The 14778-nt window shown below is 40.2% G+C and overlaps 1 protein-coding gene across 1 annotated transcript in view; it reads right to left on the reverse strand.

The window, feature by feature from the left end:
• Positions 1-5109: 5109 nt before the first annotated feature.
• The window catches only part of LOC123487303 (diacylglycerol kinase iota-like), a 34610-nt gene continuing 24941 nt past the window's right edge, over positions 5110-14778 (reverse strand). Inside the window, exons 21-27 of the mRNA XM_045218518.1 lie at positions 13613-13669; positions 9100-9134; positions 7896-7945; positions 7559-7679; positions 7073-7109; positions 6840-6939; positions 5110-5292 (exon numbers count right to left, since the gene is read on the reverse strand). Coding sequence (XP_045074453.1) covers positions 5110-5292; positions 6840-6939; positions 7073-7109; positions 7559-7679; positions 7896-7945; positions 9100-9134; positions 13613-13669 — 583 coding nt within the window. The remainder of the gene's footprint in view (positions 5293-6839; positions 6940-7072; positions 7110-7558; positions 7680-7895; positions 7946-9099; positions 9135-13612; positions 13670-14778) is intronic.

A 14778-nucleotide genomic window follows, 5' to 3' on the forward strand; every position in this document is an offset into this window, starting at 1 on the left:
GCTTGCAAGCCGAAGAACACCATCCCAACCGTGATGCACGGGGGTGGCAGCATCATGCTGTGGGGTGCTTTGCTGCAGGAGGGACTGGTGCACTTCACAAAATAGATGTGGATATATTGAAGCAACATAATATATAATAATAATAATATGCCATTTAGCAGACGCTTTATCCAAAGCGACTTACAGTCATGCATACATTTTTGTGTATGGGTGGTCCCGGGATGAACCCACTACTTGGTTCAAGCGCCGTGCTTACCAGCTGAGCTACAGAGACCATCCAGTGGATGTCTCAAGACATCAGTCAGGAAGTTAAAGCTTGGTCGCAAATAGGTCTTCCAAATTGACATTGACCCCAAGCATACTTCCAAAGTTGTGGCAAAATGGCTTAAGGACAACAAAGTCAAGGTACTGGAGTGGCTTTCACATAAGCCCTGACCTCAATCCTATAGAAAATGTGTGGGCAGAACTGAAAAGCGTGTGCGAGCAAGGAGGCCTACAAACCTGACTCAGTTACACCAGCTCTGTCAGGAGGAATGGGCCAAAATTCACCCAACTTATTGTGGGAAGCTTGTGAAGGCTACGGAAACGTTTGACCCAAGTTAAACAATTTAAAGGCAATGCTACCAAATACTAATTGAGTGTAGTAAACGTCTGACCAACTAGGAATGTGATGAAAGAAATAAAATCGAAATAAATCATTCTCTCTACTATTATTCTGACATTTCACATTCTTAAAATAAAGTGGTGATCCTTACTGACCTTAGACAGGAATTTTTACTAGGATTAAATGTCAGGGAATTGTGAAAAACTGAGTTTAAATTTATTTGGCTTAGGTGTATGTACATTTCCGACTTCAACTGTATGTTCATTATAAATCTGACGTGACCATTTCATAATTGATTCAATAGTGTTGACAAGTCGTCATTGTAAATACGATTTTTTCTTAATTGACTTACCTGTATAAGTAAAAAAAAAGAATAGACAAATAAAATAAAAAGACGACAATTACAATGTGTTTTTTTTAGTGTTTTGTGGTACAATTCATTTCTTCGAGGAAAGATCTTGCAAGGCCTCCATAAATGTCCCTCAATCAACAATAACATGCAAAAGGGTTTGACTGTGCATACTACATAATCAGGTTCCCCAATGGTATGAAAAAAACGGATTTAGAAAACCTCTGAAAATTGGGTTTTCATCTACATTTCGATTGGAAATGGACGACGATATACTGTAAGTTGGAAAAACACTGTTGTAATGATTCCACAGTGCACTTTCCAAGATCACAGTGAACTACAGTAGTTATACTTGGACCAGATCCTCAAATACATAAAACATACAAAATAGAGCAGGTAGACAGGCTTCAATAAAATCCTGATGTTAATATACAGTACCAGTCAAAAGTTTGGACACACCTACTCATTCATGGGTTTTTCTTTATTTGTACTATTTTCTACATTGTAGAATAATAGTGAAGACATCACAACTATGAAATAACACATATGGAATCATGTAGTAACCAAAAAAGTGTTAAACAAATCAAAATATATTTTACATTTGAGATTCTTCAAAGTAGCCACCCTTTGCCTTGATGACAGCTTTACACTCTTGGAATTCTCTCAACCAGCTTCACCTGGAATGCTTTTCCAACAGTCTCGAAGGAGTTCCCACATATGCTGAGCACTTGTTGGCTGCTTTTCCTTCACTCTGAGGTCCAACTCATCCTAAACCATCTCAATTGGTTAGAGGTTGGGTGATTGTGGAGGCCAGATCATCTGATGCAGCACTCCATCACTCTCCTTCTTGGTAAAATAGCCCGTACACAGCCTGGAGGTGTGTTGGGTCATTGTCCTGTTGAAAAACAAATGATAGTCCCACTAAGCCCAAACCAGATGGGATGGTGTATTGCTGCAGAATGGTTGGAACCAAAAATACCCAATTAGGACTCCAGACCAAAGGACAGATTTCCACCGGTCTAATGTCCATTGTTCGTGTTTCTTGGCCCAAGCAAGTCTCTTCTTATTATTGGTATCCTTTAGTAGTGGTTTCTTTGCAGCAATTTGACCATGAAGGCCTGATTCAGCCAGTCTCCTTTGAACAGTTGATGTTGAGATGTGTCTGTTACTTGAACTCTGTGAAGCATTTATTTGGGCTGCAATTTTCTGAGGATGGTAACTCTAATGAACTTATCCTCTGCAGCAGAGATAACTCTGGGTCTTCCTTTCCTGTGCCGGTCCTCATGGAAGCCAGTTTCATCATTGCACTTGATGGTTTTTGCGATTGCACTTGAAGAAACTTTCAAAGTTCTTGAAATTGTCCGGATTGACTGACCTTCATGTCTTAAAGTAATGATGGACTGTCGTTTCTCTTTGCTTATTTGAGCTGTTCTTGCCATAATATGGACTTGGTCTTTTACCAAATAGGGCTATCTTCTGTATACCACCACTACCTTGTCACAACTACAACTGATTGGCTCAAACGCATTAAGAAGGAAAGAAATTCTACAAATGAACTTTTAACAAGGCACAACTGTTAATTGAAATGCATTCCATGTGACTACCTCATGAAGCTGGTTGAGAGAATGCCAAGAGTGTGCAAAGCTGTCATCAAGGCAAAGGGTGGCTACTTTGAAGAAACTCAAATATAAAATATATTTTGATTTGTTTTTTGAACACTTTTTTGGTTACTACATGATTCCATGTGTGTTATTTCATAGTGTTGATGTCTTTACTACTATTCTACAATGTAGAAAATAGTAAAAATAAAGAAAAACTCTTGAATGAGTAGGTGTGTCCAAACCTTTGACTGGTACTGTACATCCAAATTATATAAATGCAAAGGCATTTCCTACATCTCCATGTCAGTCTCTGAACAGCAGGATATATGTTACATAATCTGATCAAATATGCACCTCTTTCAGTATGCAGTATAATCATGAATGCCTCAAATGATGATATCCAATCTTCTCAGCCACAAGGCTAACATATTTCAATTATAGTGAAGTCAACTAAAAGGGGGCCTACTGTCTTCATTATTGAAGAAGAGTCAAATGAAAATGCTGACAATCAGTGTGACAATGAAACAAAATGGTGCAGTTTGAGGCTGTGGCGGAGAGTGATGTGGGCGCTGGAGATGGGGGTGTGAGCAGGGGGGATGTTGTGGATGTTTGTGTGTGCCTGTACGTTGTCGTTTGTATGTGGATGTTTTCTATTGTTAAAAATTAAATTCAAAAAATGAATACCTCCAAAAAATTGTGAGAACATATGATTATGTATGAAGCATAATAACTGATGTAGAACTACACAATTAATTTACTTTTCATAATCAAATAAAACATATATGAACATTTAAGAGAAATGTTGTTATTTTCAGTCTAGAATTAGAAACACTAGAGGCCTTTCATTGACAACATATTTCCTATCACAGAAACTGATTCAGTGCTACATTTCTTCATATATCTGGCCATAATAGAGAGCAGCAATGATTTACAATGAAATGCATCTTAGTTGGCATTATGGGTTGTTTAACGGTAAAAACTATAAACTTTTGACAACAAACAGAATCCAGCAACAATGTGTATATGAAATAGTGTACCTTGTTAATGTGTTTACAAGTACGTTTTACAAGTATGTTTAGCGATTAAATAATTATAAGAAATCCAGAGCAACAACTAATTTCAGTCTAACAAAATACAGTAGATCCACAGTTACTGTGGTGCTAAATTAAACTAGTTACCTAGTTATACTGTAGGATAGCTTTTGGAATGAGACCAATTCCTTCCCCTCACTCTCAACACAATATAACATGAACACCGTTTAAATGAATCACATGTCTTTTTAACTTAAGTTTAATTATATTTCTGGTTTAAATGGCCAGTCATATTTTAACAGAGATTATAACTATGGAAAATAAATAGCAACCACAAATTGTTCGTTTGTATGAAGACAAATTATTATTATTTTTACGTAAAAAACAACAACTCTGTAAATTTACAACCCAAACCGTCACAACATTTTTGAGTTTTCTGAACATAATTTAACCACTTTATGTGCATGTTAAGGATCGGTAAAAAATGTTGATGTGAATAAATACGCCTTTGACTTCTGTAACAATATGAGAGAAGAAACGCTCTGTAGTTCTGAAACAAATACATATCAAATGCACATTTTTATAGTAAATAATGACCAAACACAAAAATGTAAATTTATAGTATGTACAAATTATATAAACATCAAATCTGCTTAAAAATGCTATAAAAAATATGCCATGACTTAAGTACATTAAGTACAAACTAATCAGCCAACAAAATAAGAAAATCAAGGCAATTGGAGCTGCAGTGCATAAACTGCTTTAACACAGAGCTACTACGATAAGTGTACAGTACCAAATATCCTTATTAACACTAAGAAATAAAAGAAAAAATTAGCCAAGTGGTCATAAGAGTAGAACAATATTGATTTACTCAATTCAAATTGTTTGGTGATGAGAAAAGTGTCAAAATTCCCCACTTTCGTGGATAGTTTGATCCCATCACACTGCATTACGGGTAACCAAATCAGTCAACAACAAAAAAAACAAAAAAAATTAACAGTGCTATAAACAAATAAAACCGTCATCAGAATAATGTCATTTTTGGTGGCCTTAAAGACAGCTGGCCTACATATCAGAGTGTTAATACCCTTTTGAAATCCACTGAGTCATTGTGATCCATACACTTGAAACTCTCATGCTGCTTTTATTGACAGAGCGATACAGCTCCATCGGAGCGCATAATAATACAATTACCTTGACATTCAATTACCCAAGTTCCTGTCCTAAAACCTTGTAGCAAAATTCTCTATGTAATCATTCAACATTCAGTCTAGGTGGATTGCAAGCGCAACACAACCTGGGGAAAAAAATGAAACAGAAGAGCCATCTCTTCCAAGCGTTCCGACACAAAACATAGCTTTTTTTTTTGGCAGTGCAATAATCAAGTCCACTGGTCACAAGCATCTCACATGGTGGACCTTAAGAGTCTCTCAACTGGTAGCACTCCAACCAACTCCCTAGCAGGAGGATACAACACCGGCTACCTTTTAACCATCTTCTCTGGTGAGTTTCCTCTTTTAGCTAAAGTAGGTTTGGCACGGGGTTAGGTGACAGGGAAGTGGCGCTGGAGGTCAGGGAGCAGAGGGCAGTCAACGGCTGTCTCTGGTCCTCTCTCTGGATCATCTGGTAGTGCTGACGGTTCTCCAAGTAGGCTGCCAGCTCTGCATCCTTGGCCTTCTCTGCACGATGCTTTGGTGTGTCACCCTGCAGCACAAGAGAGGCAACTTGCTCAACATAAAAGACCGCAATGAAGAACCTAACTTTAATTAAGGCAGCATCTATTTCTCCTGATGTCTAAACATTAAGCCGCAGAGTCAAAGATCAGTCTGCAAAGAACAGTCTGCAAGTATTTTTGAGATGTAGGAATCATTTGCATTCAGATTTCATCATGGTTTAGTTTTAATATTTCCAGTTATCAACAGTGAATAGGCACCAAATATTTGTTTGTCTGTGTGCAAAAGCAAATCTAGAATGTTTTTAGACTCATCCAAGAGCTACTGTCTCATTTAAGAAATAGCTTCACAAAAACCCAATTATTTCTAATTGTTTGTTTTTTAAAATCGCAGAGACCAAAAAAACTCAAGAGATAAAGAAGAGAAGAGAACATGCGAGAGGGTGAGACAAAAAGACAGGAAAAGTAATTGCTAAGATATGCTGATGTCTCAAGGCCAAGAGTGAATGTATTGTGAGTGAGAAAGACAGACAGGCAGAAAGGCTGGGAGGATGAAGAGATGGAGGAGAGGAAAGAAAGCCAGGCTGAACTGCATCCCAAGGCCACAGGGTATGAATCAGACTCACTGCTAGCTCACTGAGAAAGAGAGGGGGGGGTAGAGGGGAGGTTGCTGAGTGTCATGGAATGTTTCATTTAGAGTAAAGGAGAGCTGACAGTAGCAGAGTACTTTCAAAGCATGATAGAACAACTGACTGGCGAGGACTACACTCCTCCCTAGTGACACCTCAAGCATTATGTCAGTTGCTTATGAGAGAGACTACATTGCAGACACACACGATGTGGCAGTGAGATTTTGTATTGGAAAATTCTTCAAGCCTTGACATGAAAATCAAGACATCTTAAATGTGGTAAAGTCTGAGCTTTCCAGGACAGAAAGCTAAGATAAAAACCAGCTGTGGGGTCTTCAGAAGGAGGATCTTGTGAAGTACTGTAGTAAAAATTTTTAACCTTATGTTCCAACTGCCTTCTACCCACTGTGTCAGTGGAAGCTTAAACAAATGAATCCAATTGGCTATCTCTGCAGGGAGGGTAAGCACATAAGACATTTTATGGTGGAGCCACTTGGAGGTAAGTACTTTAATTGACTCTGCAGGCATCTGGCTAGTTTGGTTCAGAGGGGACGTGTAGGGCACCGCTGTAGTGCTCCCCCACCCGATGTATAATTAGCTTGTCATAAGAAAGACAAGCTAATTTTCCTTCTGGATGATGATTAGGCCATTCTATACCCACCACTTATCCATTTGACATTTTAGTCATTTAGCAGACGCTCTTATCCAGAGCGACTTACAATAGCAATTAGGGTTAAGTGCCTTGTTCAAGCACAACGGCAGATTTTTCACCTGATTGGGTTGGGGATTCGAACCAGCAACCTTTTGGACTCAACGCTCTTAACCGCTAGGCTACCTGCCGCCCTATCCACTGTATAAAACACTTCTCAGGGGTAGCCTACGCATCAACTTGGTTTCTTTTGGCCAAATAAAGAGTAAAGCGATGAGTGAAGAGGGAGCGTTGCTCTCACCTGTAAGTCTGTCTTCATGAGGGATGCCCCTGCCTCTACCAGGTAGTGACAGATAGTCCTCTGACACAGTGACGCTGCTTTGTGCAACACTGTCTCCCCACTGAGACAGAGAAAGACAGAGAGAGAGAGAGAGAGTAGCTCCAATGAGTAACTTTCTATTTAAAACTTGAACTAGATACATCACACCGAATATGTGTAACATGAGCATTTCAAAATCCATGTCTTGAACTTACTTTTCTTTTTCGGTTACATCCAGGATGTCTGTGGGTGCTGTTTTTGGGGAGGGGGCAGGGGAAAAATAGAAATTTCAAAGCATGTCCCTAAACCAATTCAATGCTCCAAGGTACTACTTTTATAAAGCTGGTGTAGGAGGACTTTCTGACAGAAAACATATCCCTTTCAAATATTGGAATGTATCGTTCGTTGTTGAGCAAGAAAGACTCCATAAACGACAACAAGCGTACACAGAGTGAGATGTACCTGCGTTGTGGCTTGTCTTAAACAATGTACATGACCCTCAAATATATGGCGCTCCACACCTGGGACATAATTCTACTATTATAAAACATAGAGCCTATTGTGCTGGGTTAACTTCTGATAGATAGTTGATATTTGAGAGTGACTACTTGGGAAATCCCACAGGATGGTTCAGTATTGTGAGGGGGGATGTACCTACAGACTTATATGGAACACATAAATATGTATCGCCTTGTCACTACCATTGTCCAGGATGTATTTGACAGTCTCCTTGCTACCAGTGTCCACAGCATAGTGGAGCAGGGTGCATCCTGAGTGGTCCTGCACTGACAGGTCAGCTCCCAGTTTGTGCAGCTCCTTCAGCTGGGAGAAGAGGGCACATGGTTATGACTGGAGGCGTGGAAAGTGAGGGGAATAGACTGCATTTTTATAAAATTGCCGACCTGAGAAATGCTTACCCTGAGGTAAAGATCATCATTCCCTTGTTGAATGTATCAATTAGTGAGCCTACATTCACTCTACAGTATGTAGACCTATATGCAGTGTGCATATCCATTGGCCACTGTGGCTCCCACTCACCTTCAGATGGTCCTTGCTCTTCACACATTCAATCAACACTTCTGGTGATACTGTAAGTAATGAGAAATATGTGTAAGTAGAGTAAGAAGGCAGAAATATGAGAGGAGGCTGTAGATTCAGTAGTCATAACAATAGCAGACCATAATAAATGTATGACATGACAGTGTCCTTTGGGGAAAGATCTGAGTAGAGTGCCAGTGTTCATTAATAGCTCTTTATGGGGCACTTGTTTGTTTGGTTTTAGTGTTTGAATGTACTATATATCTTATGTAAGAGTCTTGGGAAAGGAACCTCAAACTGAATTGATGAGCAAAAACAATCTATTTACTCAGCTAACATGGACAGTAACGAGAGCAAGATGCAGGTTGCTGCCTTCAGTAGAAACCAAGTGTTTAAACACTGGATCATGAAACGTTTTAAATTAACACAGATAATCACATTAACGCCTGTTGAGTTCTTGGGTTCAGTCTCAATATGGCAAATCCTTGTTCAAAGCACCAAAATACCCTTTGTAGATTATTTACCCTAATCCACCCATCTGCATGTTTTCCATCGAGGAAGGAAAACAGTCAACTCGAAATTCCCCACAGCATTCTCACAAATCTCAGTTAGCCAGCACTGCAAGTCAAACAGTTGCTACCACAACGTCTGAGTCTGAAGATATGCTCTAGAATCCTGCTGTCAGAGCGGAACAACCAGAATTAGAAAGGGGCTGCTACTGGAAATATATAGTTTTTTTCTTTAGAAAACAACTCGAGAGATGCCAAGTCAGCTCTTGAGAATATATTCGACTGGGCTCATGCCAGAATCTTTGTGAGGGATGGACTTGAATGCTAATGTTTTTCGTGTGAATTTTTAATAACCTTTCCCGCAGCACAGTAGTTCAACCTGAAATGCATACCTTAAGTGCCAATATATTTTTTCGGGTAAAACCCTTTGCATGATGTCAGGTGAACTTGCGGGGCTTGTTTAAGCAGGGCCACAAAGGCTAAGACGTTTTTTAGAGAAGTGTCTTATCGTAATTGACATTATTCATAGTGAAACTTCATTCTGACAGGAATTAGCTGATTGATGATTTTTCAAAACATCAAGCACTAGAGCAAAACAGTTGTGGGCACCGATTTACCCCCATCCACTTGCTGCCAAGTGAACTGCGTCAATTTATAATCACCTAGTGTAACAATTCAAAGTGCGTTTGTTTTACCTTTGTCTGTATTGCACAGTGTATTCTTCTCCACCCTGGGGGAGATAGAGAACAGGACATGATTAAAGGATCATAAAACAAACAGTTAACATCTGTGTCTACAAAACAAATGCCCCTAAAGCCCACCTCTCTGCACCCCTTGGGTTTTCAGAGCAAACATCCATGATAGGAAAAAACAAAAACAAACCAAATCCCAAAAACAAAATTAAATGTCCCAAAAAAAGACTTGCTTCGGTTGCATGGATTTGGTGTTGGTTCAGAGGAGAGGTGGTGTGGTTAATTAGACAGCCCCTTGATGTGCTCTGTTTTTCCAGGCGTCCCTTGCCTGCCAACTAGCCCAAGGTAAAAGATTCTAATTCGTGTGTTTGCAGCCAAAAGAACTCCCCCTCCCTCCCTCTCTTCCATTCTGTTTCAGCCAAACAGTGAGTGGACAGAGGGGCAGCTCTTGGGCCTCCCTGCTGTCACTCCAGGTTATGTTACTGTCTGAGCCTGGCTGGGCTGTCTGTTTGCCGGAAGCCAAATCCACCACACACTAATCCACTGAGAACTGACACAAGACTGTAACATCAAACGCACACAGGCAGGAACAGTGAAGCTGAGACTGACTGTCTGAGGAGCAGACCTTGTACTGACCAGACAGATTATCCTACTTACTTCCTGGTCAATCCCACCTCTCTCAGGCTGGGCTAAAGACTGGTTCTTCATCTTTGTTATTAGCACAGAGCAGAAGGGGTAAACAATCATGGGTATGAAAGGTGTGAATATATAAAGAACATTAGCGGGTCAGAGACCATTGTATTCATGTAGAATAAAAAACCCTGCCTGAATAGATACTATAATGGTCATGAAGATGTTGTACCACTTGCTCTGAGTGGTCATCTACCAGGATGGCTAAGCAAGCATTTAATAAAGCCATATTAAAAGATTACGAGATTTGGGTGAATAAATAAAGCATTATTACAATGTTACTAGAATCTTACAAAACAAGTGGAATACTGCTGTAATTGAACAAGTTTGGTTTGGGAAAATGGTAGTGAATTAGAAAGAAAATCTTCATCAGACAGAGTATACTCTTTTAGAAACTGTCTGAAAACTTGAGAAGGGTCTAATCCAGGGCTCTCTAATCCTGTTCCTGGAGAGCTACCCTCGTGTAGGTTTTCGCCCCAACCCCAGTTGTAACTAACCTGATTCAGCTGATCAACCAGCTAATTATTAGAATAAGGTGCGTTAGATTATGGTTGGAGCTAAAACCTACAGGACAGTAGCTCTCCATGAACAGAGTTAGAGAAACCCTGGTCTAATCTGTTGGAAACCTTGATCAGTACAATCACCTGGACTTGAAAAATAATACAATTAGACGCAACAGAGCAGATGCTTGCTGTGCAAAGCAACACATTGTGATCATGGTAAATCTGAGGAGAAAATAATCCCTGTAACAAGTCTTTCCCCAAGGTCTGGGAGTCCTATATGTCTGTGGGTTACTAATGGGCCTGCTTTCCTCTGTTAGGGGTAATTAACCACACAGAGCCCACAGTCTCTCTCATCAGCCCAGGAGTCTCCCACAATTACCCAGTCTGTCTCCATCCACTCCTCACTACAGTCTCACTCCCTAGATAAATCTTTGATCAAAGACGTTGAGCATCTTGTCAGAGTTCCATATTTAAAACACTTGACAAAAGGCAGCTGGCTTCCTGTCAGCTGTTACCAGCACGCGTCATTGGTAGGGCTGGGAATTCTCCCCCATCACTAGTCATTCGGCTGTTTGACTGTGGAGGAGGCAGACGCCAGCAAGCAAAAGTGGTAGCTATGGGTCCAGTGTTCATAAACTCAGGGGATCATAAGCTCATCATGTATTTATATGTAGGCCATGCATTGTGTGTGATACAGTTGCTGAAACAGAAACATGTATGAAATATATATCTTAAGAGGAAAGTGTGCTTTGATTTACTAAAGCCATCCAGTTTCACCCACACTTCATACAAATGTAATGAGTATTCCAGTCTTACATTACATCAAACTGCATTATCAGTTCCTTTACAGTGCCTGTGACAAACAGAACACTGGGAGGTTTTTAAAAAGAATATGTGGGTCTGGAAACAAGTGAAGCAGACTAAAGTTTTAAGAAAAAGTTATCACAATCAATAGCTGGCAAAGCATATGTTCAAGCCCTGGGATCCTGGCAGCTATTTCCTTTGAGAGTGGGAACAAAATATGCAGCTAAGATGTGTTGGGCAATATCAAGCCACGATGTAAGGATGTCAATGTGAGGGAGATCCAGGGCAGATTACACACAGTTTACTGGAATATCTGGCTCACCTCATAATTACAGAGGAGCCCAGCCTCTACAGTCCAGACACATAAATCTCCACCAACCTGACAGTTATTCTCCAATCACAGGGGAGGAGTTCAGAAGCTTTTATGTGTGCCCTTCTACAGTAAAACTAATGCCTAGGCATTAGCCCTGGGAATAAACATGAGTCTTCAGGTCTCAGGCAAGGTTACTCATTATGTGATCTCGTATTCCTATATTCCTCCTCCTCCTCCTCCTTCCAGCAGTTGATAGACATCAACTGATCTGCTTCATAGAATCAAGGTTGCCTGCATGACTTAAGACAATGTTAATCAATTGAGCTAAAGCCAAAGCAACAGGATTGACCTTAAAGACACAAGCCGCAAGATTTACTGCGGTTGAATGGTCATTTCAATTAATTATATTCTGTTCCAAGTCAAGTGGCAGGGCTGCAGCTGGGCAGAAAAACAGACTCCAAATTGTTGCTTTAAATGGGGATAATCGTTTTCTTATTAGGAAGTGAAAAGCAAGCCTGCTGGATGCTTAGAAGCCAAAGCTGGTAACAATTTGTCACCTCGGAGATCGTTAATGCAAACAGTCTGTACATTCCTGTGTAAGTGAGAAAAGACGGTCTGTCTCAGAATAAGGCATAATAGGCAATTAGAGGACCTGACGGTTTGGTTCAGCACATAGATCTTTCGAAACGCAAACATTGAGTAAACAATGGTATGGGGTGCCGTCTTTTCTTACCATCGTTCATTTCGCAAAGTTTCACGATGTTTGATGCATGCTGGACTGTGTGCTCTGGTATATCAGAGCTCCCTACAGTATTTATGGAATGGTAAATACAAGGTTTCCATCATACTGTATACATGTATTGATTGTGATGCCCTGAGAAGCTTACATTTTAGAGTATGAACCCATCTACATGGGAGCTGCTGTCCAAATCAACACGATTACATCTTCTGTTACCTCATTACCTTCTACTGTCCGTGCAGCCAAAACACACTCTACAAATAACAATCTCCTTTTTCTAGGAGGAACACGCATTACACTCAGTTGAGCACTATCATTACAAAATACAGTGAATAAAAGAACATAAAAATGTGACACATCTTATAAAGCCACCTCAGTGAATGCTACATGTTCATTTAAGCGGATTTGTCGAACAAAACATCAGAGGAAAAGCTGACAGTGTTTGCTTTGTATCAAGGCTCAAATATCCTCTCTTTTAAGACTAGCTGATTACGGACTAATTACCCATTCAATATAAAAACAAAGCCCTTGCTAGCATCCTAAGCATTTTACCCAGACATCAAGAAAGAAAAAGCTCTAAATCTCAAATGAATTACGACATTGGAAATAATTATAATTGCACGACAGGGAAGCATAACACAGGGAAAAATCTGGCAAGGAAAAGCTACAAAATACATTAATCAGTCTGTTTGGCAGATCACTGAAGTGACAAGCAAAACTTAAATTCTGGGTCATTTCATACGGCTCCTGCTTGGAGTGGCTTTGCAGTGCTGCACACATGACAGCGTTCAGAAGATGTAACTTCTCAGTAGTCATCTCAGTGGACATGGAAAGGATCCATCATGCAAATCTGCCTCCAGATGAGACTCAATCAACAGTGAATTAGCGTCGCTGACAAACAAGAGTGGGAAAATTACACATAAAATGACACATAATTCATGGTAAAATCAAATGTGAGGTTGTGCCTGTCTGTGAGTGCTCTAAGGCAGTCTCTGTCTCTCTCTCTCTCTCTCTCAGCTGTCCAAATGGAGCTATTGTATGTAAAGAGGGGATGGGACACAGTGACAGTGACAGTGAGAGGGAGCACATAGCCCTGTTTGTGCCATATGGTTCCATCAGCAGCTGAATGTCATCCCCACATTCTCACTAGCATCCTGCCAAGCTGGGACGTGAAGATGATACTAGTGTAAGGACAATGTCACCATGACACAACATCAAAAAATCCCTTAGAAATTCCGTTTCAAAGACCTGATTCTTCACTGGATGCTACTGTACCACATGACATGTCTGGCACATTGCGTTGAGGTCTGTGATATTGTGTAGACTCCAGACCAAGGAACTAGTCAGCAGAAACGTTGCAAAGTAAATGCATTTTTTGTGTGACAGAGAGTGCAAAGGGCAGAATTGAGAAAGTGACTTGGTGAAAAGAAAGAAAGTGAAAGAGGTGAAAGGGGGCTTTGATCTCACCTCAAGTTTGGGTTGAAATCAGCTGCAGTAGTGTTAGACCGATGGATACATCCAGCCCTTTAAGACAACAGCAAAAAAATGGATGGGACCAACAACAACAAAAACGATGAGCACAGAAATGATAAATCATAAATGTGTAAACATGTAAGATAAACAATAACAACAGAAACAACTGGAAAGCCTCTATAAACAAAGCCTCATTTCGAGAATGTGTTATTGGCATTGAGATGGTATGATAGAGCTTTAAGTTCATCAGCTGCAACAAAAATAAAAATAAATATTACGACTTGCAGTAAGCAAAACTTACAGTAAGTGCACTTACACTCAAAAGGAATGGTAGTGCTTCACCCCTTCTAACTGTATTCAATTTTCACAGGCCACTCCGGTCCAGGCACAAAGACCATTACAGAGCTATAGGTTCCGGCAATAGGGCACTGCTAGCCAACCCTCTGGGTAGTCCTAACAGTGTTCTGCTGGCTTCTCTGATTTATGAGCAAGAAGTATGGCTGCTGAACAGAGGGGCAACAGTATATTTTATGTCCACTCTACCATCAAAGGTACCGGCTACACACTCAAACAAGAGTGTGTTTTTTCAACAACAAAAAACTGCACCAGAGTGCTATTTTGTGGCACAGAGCTCTGTGTGTTATTGTTTTTGTTTTATTTTCCAATTTGACCTTCAATGTGCCATGGCAAAATGGGCTCAAGTGGCTGTATTGTATGTTGTGGTGAGTGACCATGGACCCTCACGGTCCCCGTCATTGGTGTAGCCACAATATCAAAGAGCAGCCTAACGTCATTATATTTCATGGCAGATTCAATTTGGAAGGGCGAGTCTGTGGCAGATGCTGTTATACACTGTCATTTTCCCTCCTCTCTGGCTCCAATATAGGAAGGTAATATAAACAAAGCACAATCAGCACTAAAAACAAGACCTACAAACCATTCTCAGTTCATAAACACTTAATAAGAATGAATGACATTATGAAAGCAAAAAGATGTTGTTTTGATGTGTTTGCTCATGAAAAAAAACAGCATTTCACTGCTTGTCATTTCAGTTTCATGAGACTCAAGGAGGTGAACCATAACACTTTTCTGAAATGATGGACCATGACAAATACGTACAACACCACTGTGAAGAATGCATTTCCTTGCAAAAACTGGAA

The sequence above is a fragment of the Coregonus clupeaformis genome, unplaced genomic scaffold (genome assembly GCF_020615455.1).
Source record: "Coregonus clupeaformis isolate EN_2021a unplaced genomic scaffold, ASM2061545v1 scaf1624, whole genome shotgun sequence".
In the NCBI taxonomy this organism is placed as follows: domain Eukaryota; kingdom Metazoa; phylum Chordata; class Actinopteri; order Salmoniformes; family Salmonidae; genus Coregonus; species Coregonus clupeaformis.